This window comes from Saccostrea cucullata, unplaced genomic scaffold, assembly GCF_032062105.1.
Source record: "Saccostrea cucullata isolate Sc308-1 unplaced genomic scaffold, CSIRO_AGI_Scuc_v1 ctg13265, whole genome shotgun sequence".
Taxonomy (NCBI): Eukaryota; Metazoa; Mollusca; class Bivalvia; order Ostreida; family Ostreidae; genus Saccostrea; species Saccostrea cuccullata.
This window is the reverse complement of record NW_026921335.1, coordinates 9789-18511: the sequence shown is the minus strand read 5'-3', so window position 1 is coordinate 18511 and position 8723 is coordinate 9789. Positions and strand designations below refer to the sequence as shown.

The following is an 8723-nucleotide window of genomic DNA, read 5'->3' as shown; positions in this document are numbered from 1 at the left end:
ATATCCATAACACTTTACACCTAGTTTGCGAACAATTATACAAATATAGCTTGAATAAGAATGTCATTGTTTTCAAATTCTTTAATTTACCATGTAACTCTATTAATTCTGCAACAGTGAAGCACACATTACGTTCAGTGACGTTCCTAACTCTTTCGACAATATTTTTAACTTTAACCTGTTTCTTTGCAGACAATCCATCGTCATGCAGATTCAAACTCGCCACCACTCAAAAATTGTATTTTCCATTTAATACAAATACACAGATTATTTTTCATACAGAGCCTGGTTTATACGGATTTTTTTTAAACTTGTAGAAGAAGTTTCCCGAATGTACAGTACAATTTTATTGATACTTGCTGCTCCGTGACGTCCTCTAACGTTATGGTTTTTGGCTTTTTTTAATCAAGTCCATATGTATTTAGATACTGATATCTTTAAAATGGAGCGACATATTACATAACCTGATTTTATTTTAATTAATACAGCAATACTTTATTCAAACATGTAAATTTTATTTCGTTTCAGCTCCATTTATTAGAGGTATTGCTATAAATACTTTAAATTGAATATTAGTAAATTACTCAATTTTGACGGTGCTCTGTGACCCCTTTTTTGCTGTTCTAAATCCTTGGTAATTTTAATAAATATGAAGATACATTCCAATTTTTTTACTCAAATTATTTGAATCTGTTGTTGAAATATTTGTACCAAATTTGGATATAATATGACGTTAAATAAAAAAGTTTGGACAAAAGTCTACGAACTTTTTGAATGACCCTCGTAAAACAAGCTTTTAAACAACTTTATACATGTACCAATGTTCTAAATATTTAATATGAATTTAAAGTTCTGAATTGTGTTGTAGCGATCCTTGATGAGGAGTATGACAAAGTTGAGGCAGCTCTGATACAGCTAGAAAACATCTGTGAGGAGCAGGAGCTACAGAACGCTAAACTACTGGACTCCCAGAAGTTAGCAGCGTATCGCAACAGAAAGATGGATGAATTAGAAAAACTAAAAGGTATACTGTGTATGAAAGTAAAATACAAGTTTTATTTGTGAGGACTTTATTTTCGCGATTTCCAAGGGGTAAAATGGTTCGCGATGATTAATTTTTGCGATCAAGCTTTTTTGAATCTGTTGTTAATAGACACAGAGATTTTAAGGACCAGTTCGCAGCAAGAAATTTTCGCGATGACGAGGCCCTTAGGAACCTCGCGAAAATTTCTCGCACACAAATAAAAGTTGGTTTACAGTAATCATGATTATTAAGCATCGAACATTAATTGTTGTCGCTATTTGTGTTACTTATGTTTGTTGCATTTAAATAAAATGTCATATTTATACATTTATTGCACTTTCCTCTCAAACCGGAAATCACATTTACTGTAAGTGAAGTATAACTGGTGTGAGACTTTTTTTTATATTGACTTCGAATTCAAAATGGATACATGCATGTACTTAATACTTAACCTAGACAATACAATCCAATTTTTATCACAGTGAATATTTTCTGCATACTAATTAATCAATTTCAGTTCAACTTGCAAAAGAGCATGTGAAAAAGATGCAAAAAGTAGAGAAACACAAACAGATCAAACTGAAAGAACGACAAGAAGCATTTCAGGATGCATTTGACCAGGACGTAGACTATTACAGAACCCACGGCAGACTAGAGCGTGAGTCACAATCATGCACATGTGAAGTTAAAAGTTGCAAGTTGTGAGGCACAAACGATTATCATAAATCCTGAAAATAACAAACCAAGTTATATTTATAGGAGTAAAAAGAATTAATTCAACAGCACAGATTTGAATTTTAATTTTCATAATTTTCTCAATGATATGATTTCAAGTGACAAAAAATTGCATAGGTTAATAAGGATGAATTCAGAAAGGTTGAATTTTGAACATTATTGAAAATTTACAAATTTTAAAATTTCATTTCTGGGAAGTCACATTAATTACAACCAAATAGGTAAAAAAATATCCAGGCATCCATATTTTTGTTTGTATCGTCTGTCCCTATAAGAACATACCGTAAATCTGGAAATTTTTGCGTCGATTTATTTTTGCGAATTTGGGTCAAAAAGCTGTTGATTAATTTTTACGCTTCAAATTTTTGCGAATTGTCACTGGTGCTAAAAATAAAAATCACTGAAGATTTTCATATCAGGTTATGTTTCAAGTAATATGCCCAGTTAGAATACCACCAATATACTCACAACGTGGCAAGATATTGCAAAATCGCTCCGAAACAATTTTGATGAAAATACAAAAGGATTTGCACTGAAAATAATTTCTAAGTCAATTATAACAAACATTTTAGAGGTTGTGTATGCCTTTTAACCTAAAGTATAATCCAAATGAAGAAAAAATATAACTAATTTTCTCAACGTTTGGTTTTTCTCACCTAAAATTTACACGCCGCGTTTACATTTAGAACTTTCTAGTAAATGCACTGAGTTTGAGTTATCGCCCGTGTTGATACACGGTTAGATAAAATGGCAGTTCTCTCTTTATTGGCAAATTAATTGATTAAAATAATTAAAAAGGGGCATACCGCCTCAGTGCTTGTCAAATCATCGGACGATATTGCATATAATGAGGGCAATTTACGCACGGGTAATTAACTTGTAGTTATAGTAGACTAGTGTAAACAGGTTTCTTTTAAAAATGACCAGTGCTTACCGACACCTATTCACTGAGTTAAAAAAAGACACGAGTTCTCAGAAAAAAATTCTTCGCATGTTGATTTATTTTTAAGAAAAATATTTTTGCGAATTCAATGCACGCGCAAATTTGCTAAAAATTTATCTACAGTAAAAATTTCCAGATTTACGGTATGATGCAAAAAAGAAAAAAAAATGGATGCCATGATTGGTTTATATTTTCAGGCTTATTTTGGTTGTAAATGATGCAAATAATACACTTTCAAAATATTGGAAACTTCTATAAAGTTCAAATTCTACCATTCTGCAACTTACCATTCTTATTAATCTAGACAACTTTTCGTGACTTTAAATTCCATTATTGTGAAACTTTGAATGAAAAATTGAGACTCCATGCAGTTGCTTGCATATTTTACTCCACTGAACATGAATTAAGTTGTTATTTTAAAGATTTTTGACAAAAGTTTGTATAATATGTCCCTAAGAAAATGGACAAATTTAGGCTTATCAATGGAAATTCCTCATCAATGTTGATTTGTATATTTAAGGTTTATCAGTATCCAGTTCTGACAGTGGGAAGAAGGCAGATTTGGGAGACATTGTTGTAGACTCAGACACTGAAGGTCTGGACGAATTCCTTAATGACACAGACACCACTCCCTCAGCTGAAACAGGTTTGTCCTGTGTTGATCATTGGATTAAACATTTTAATGATTAAGATTATCATCCAGTTCTCATTTTATAGAGTGATGTTTCACTATAAAGATGGATGTATTTTATCTTGGACATAGTGATCTTTATGTGGTAAACTCTTATATAAGTAAACTCAGTAATTAGCCTGAGTTTTATTATCTCGATGATTTTATTTGGAATGAAGTCGCCTGGTCTATATATGTAGAAACCACTGTATTTTCTTGTAAAAAATTTCTTGTTAGTTTCATTGACCAATTCATTGAAAAACTTATTTTTTTAAATTATTTAACATGCCTATGGTATATAAAGTTCAGTATGTAAATCCCTGGTTTAAAACACTGCACTCATATGTTAAACCCTTTTTTGACCTGAAGATTCACAAACATTGCAAGTAAACTAGGGGCTTGTTTTTACAAAGGAACTTACAATGAAGACCCCAAAATGAAATTATGCTGATTACTTGCTATTTTACATTGATTTTTTAAAACGAATTCATTCTTTTATTAAAACTTAAAAGAATTAAACATGTTATTTTATGGTATGAATTTTCTACAGGTCAGAATCATAAATATTGCAAAATTTTTCAATCAGCTTAAGTTTTTGGTCTAAGACAAGTCTTAAGGATGTACAACACACCTACCCCAAAAAATTCCTGTCGTTTAATTTTGGTTATTTTTGTATATTTAGTACATGACTATATCTACTGCATGTATGCATATTTTGGTCAAAATCGTTCGAGTGGTTTTTGGACAGGAAATTCCAAAAGTTACCCCCTTTAGTCGTTTACAAGGAGAGAAAATTTTTAATCAATGAACTACTTAAACCTTGATTTTCAAAAAAGCCAGGTTAGATATGACTGTCAAATTTCATTGACTTATTCCTTCAACCATTTAACACAAAAACATAGCCATCTTTTTGAAATACATATTATCAAAACAATTTTTAAAGACCTTAAACCGAAAAACTATGAATTATCTAAGCCTTGAAAATTGTGTATTTTTCAAATTCAAAATTTTTTTGTGAAAAAATCTGTCATTTAATTTTGGTAAAAAACTTTCTTTAGGTAGCTGGTAGTAAAAATAATGTTCATAATTTTTTGTTTAATTTTTGTACGACCAGTTTTGATTTAATAGCGGAAAATTACCCCCTCCCCCTTTCTCAATAAATCACGTTCCCGCGCGCATTTCAGACGGGGGTCGATCACTTTGCTATGAATCTACAAATACATATTTTTTAAAAATCAAATTGGAATATTGCTTTTGCTTCAAAAATATATTAACTTACATATTTAAAAGTTCTCATATGTAAAGCGTATTTAAATGTAGATTTTTAGGCAATTTTTGAATACCCCTACCACCCCCAACCCTTCCTTTTTTGCGTTGCAGACCATTCGCGTTTGACGAAACGTCGTTTACAGTGCAAATATACTAGTATTTCGTCATTTGAATCCGGAGGTATGCATTAGTTTTTAAATTCATGAATGCAGAATATATATATATAAATATTGACTTCTGGTTTTATATGTATCAGGAAAAAAAAATACAAAAGGATTTTAGTGTTTAGCCCATATATGTATGCGTTATGCATTCCATATAACATGAAACCTGGATACGTTATGTTGAATATATTGATTTTTAATTTAATTTCTTTAATTTCATTTATCAAAAAAAAGATGTGTGTTCAACTCTCCTGTGATATAAATGGAATAATTATAGTTTTTTTCATGTCATTATTTCAAACGAGACAGTATGTGGCCGTGGGGATACATCGACATTTGCATACATGTACCCCCCCCCCCCCCCCACGATATTGTACGCATTCTTTCAATGTCGTTGCTTCTAAAGGTAAAATGGAAATTCCGTATTCGTCCAGATTAACTTCAAAATATCAAACATTAAACTCTTCATGTATTTCAATTTATATCAAATGGCACATTGATGTTTTTAAAAATCTCATAGGCTACGTATTGACTATTGTTTTGATTCGAGGAAATGCGAACCGACATTGTTGACAGTGACAGAAAGTCAAACGATTTGCTGAAATAGGATATACAGATAATTTCAGTACTAGTAAACAATTCCTTACATTGTGTGAGGTCTATTGTATTCAATTCTGGGATTTATCAGGTCTTGCTGTAAATGTATCTGATTCTGTGTATGCGGAAAACCGTGAATAAAGGGAGGAAAACAAACATATCCTACATTTTCAGAGTTGTTCCTCTTTGATCAGTAAGGGTCTGAGAGCAACATCGATTTTACATTGTAAAAAGTTTTTTGTTTGTTTATTGTTGTTTTATCTAATTAAAGAAGAAAAAAAATATTTATATCATAAATGCACAAATTATAATAAAGACCATTAATCGGAATGTTATAATAGCAAATTGTATATAATGAGAATTTCGGCAATGTAAAATAAAATTTTCAGAATAAAAAGATTGCTGCACTTTGATCAAGAATACAATTTATTGTATATGAAATGAAAAAATATTAAGGAATGGTATTTTATGTCTTGCTTTTTACGGAGTTTGATCGAATTAATTAAAAATAAATACTTATGGATTTAGGATGGTACTCATCATCACAGCAAAGCCCCATAGGCCCTATCCCATTTTTCTTTTATGATTGATATACATCGGGATCGTTGTACTCGTCATGTTGACGCTTTATTTTTAACGTTAAATTTGACGTCACGTCAAACGTTCAATTGAAATTGCAAGAGTTATCTCCCCCAGTGTGTTGTACGTCTTTAAGTTCTTTTGTAAGATGGGCCCTTGGTTTACATTTTCATAGTCTTCCTGATTTCTATTTTTATTTGGCAGTAACACAATCCACAGATAAAACTGAGGAGACAATCAGTGATGATGAAGATCCAGTTGTAGTGAGGAGTACTGATGAGGTGGATATTGAGGATGAGTACTATGAAGATGACCTTGGGGCCTCCCACGGGGACCAGGAACAATATGTAGATTCTGAGGACATGACAGGGGAAAGTGATGTAGAAAAAGTTATACCAGGGAAACCAGAGAGTGAAAGTTAACTTTTAAAAGCATTGAAATTGAAGAAAAAGGAAATTATCCTCCCGCTGTATACCAGCTAAAATGCAAAACAAACCTCTTTGACTAATGCTAGAGGATGTAAACTTTAATCTTAAGTTATAATCATTCATATTATAAATAACTTTCAAATTATGTACAACTACCGGTAGTGTTGTTGCAGAAAATAAATTCATTTATAGTAAATTGGAATGCTTGCAAGGACTTGTTTATTGTAATACATGTAAGGAAAATTAACAAAGTCACAAAGGAATATTTGAGTAAATACTGCGTTTTTAGTGCTCAATTCTTAGAACTAAGGCTGTGGAATGAAAATCAGATTAAACGACTATATGTATAAGTTTCAAATAATCCAAAATATCAAAACAAAACAAAGCTGATAAAATCAAAACAAAGCATTCCTATACAGCTTTACTTAGTCACAAACTTTTAAAACACAAAATTTTCCAACTATATATGCACATACACGAAGTAGAATTCTCACATTGTCAGGGGTCCAAGTACTAGCTCTCATTATTTTGGAACTCAGGACCCATCAATGATTCTGTAAGGATGTACATTGTATATAAATTTATATAATCATAAAAAAGCAGTCTCCAAATTTCATCCCACAGTCACTGTATGAACTGAATAATTGCCTGTAGGTATATGTACATTTGAACTGTATTTTTTTCGTATATGATTATTATTACTGTGTGTCACCATCTTTTAACTACTTTTGAATATATAAATGTAGTAGTTCGTCATATTAAGTCATATTAAGTATATTATATTGTACATTTGCTCACAATTGGTAAACTATTCTTACTGTAGAGCAATCAAGCCTACTTGTGGACCTTTTGCTAAACTTTATATAATTATTCCTTTCTGTCAATTTCTGCATGTACTTGCATATTTTTTTTCTGTACGAAATAATGCATTGGATTTTTTAAAGTTCAGTTTTGATGTATGAGGCGAGGCCTTTTCTCAGATTGTCATGCCATATAACTTCATGTAACTTAGTCGCCAAGTGTTGTTTCTAGGGATGTCAACGAATAGTCGAATGGACCGACGATCGAATGTACATGTATATAAATTGAAACGACATTTGAATATTAAATAAATGCAAGAAAAAGGAGTTGATAATGAAATCCTCATCTCAAAATTGAAAAAAGGTACTTCCTCAAGCTATATAGTGTACGTCCTCAGACGAATAAGAGCTCAAACACAGTCAGAGTATATAAAAAATATTCCACATTGTACATATGGAGAATACAGTAATTACATACCGCGATAGTTATTTCAAAATCACTGACCCTTTTGTTAGATCACCTGAGCCGAAGACTCAAGTGAGCTTTTCTGATCATATGTTGTTCGTCCGTCTAGCCGTCCGTCTGTCTGTAAACTTTTTACATGTTCAACTTCTCAAGAACCATTTGGCCAATTTTAACCAAACCTGGTATAAAGCATCCTTGGGTAAAGGGGAGTTTAAATTATTAAAATAAAGGTCCAAGTCTCCTCATATGGGGAGATAATCAAGAAAAAGCAAAAATAGGGTGGATTCAGTAAAAAAATCTTCTGCATGATGAAGAACCACTGGGTCAGAAGAACTGAAACTTATGTGGAAGCATCCTGGGGTAGAGTAGATTCTAAATTTTTCAAACCATGATCCCCGGGGGTAGGACGGGGCCGCAATAGAGAATCCAAGTTTTACATTGAAATATATGAGAAAAAATCTTTTAAAATCTCCCTCCCAAAGACCACTGGGCCAAAAAACTGAAACTTATGTTGAAGCATCTTGGGGTAGTATAGACTCTAAATTGTTAAAACCATGACCCCCGGGGGCTGGGGGCCGCAATGGAGAATCCAAATTCAAAATTGAAGTATATAGGAAAAGTCTTTTAAAAATCTTCTTCTCAAGAACATCAGAGATTCAGAGAATATATGAAAATACATGTGTATTATCAAATTTTATTCAGTGGTGTAGGAGGAGATGTGGATAAGAGATCCGTACCGTTCAATATTATAGAAAAAAGGTAGAATCAATGTTTTGCTATGGGAAACCCAAAATATGTTTTTGATCAAAAAGTAAAATAGAAGGTACACAACGGCACCATGTAACAAAGAATTTGTGAAAGTCTAATTAAATATCATTCAGTTTTATAACATGACACGCGAATAAGAGATGGGTACCCCAAAGCATAACAGACGGACGGACGGACATCCCGATCACTAAATACACCCCAACTGAATATTGATCACTAAATCAATCCTGATCTTATCTAACATTAATCAAAACCAATGAGACTTAATTTACAAGTTTTG

The 8723-nt window shown here is 32.0% G+C and overlaps 1 protein-coding gene across 1 annotated transcript; it reads left to right on the top strand.

Annotated features, from left to right (window-relative positions):
• Nucleotides 1–850: 850 nt before the first annotated feature.
• On the top strand, nucleotides 851–6433 carry LOC134259748 (dysbindin-like; the record flags this gene model as incomplete). The annotated part of the gene is made up of 4 exons (XM_062742350.1): nucleotides 851–1024; nucleotides 1542–1682; nucleotides 3223–3348; nucleotides 6186–6433. Coding segments are annotated over 4 exons (659 nt in total), but the record flags the coding sequence as incomplete, so codon positions are not given.
• Between the last annotated feature and the right edge of the window lie 2290 nt (nucleotides 6434–8723).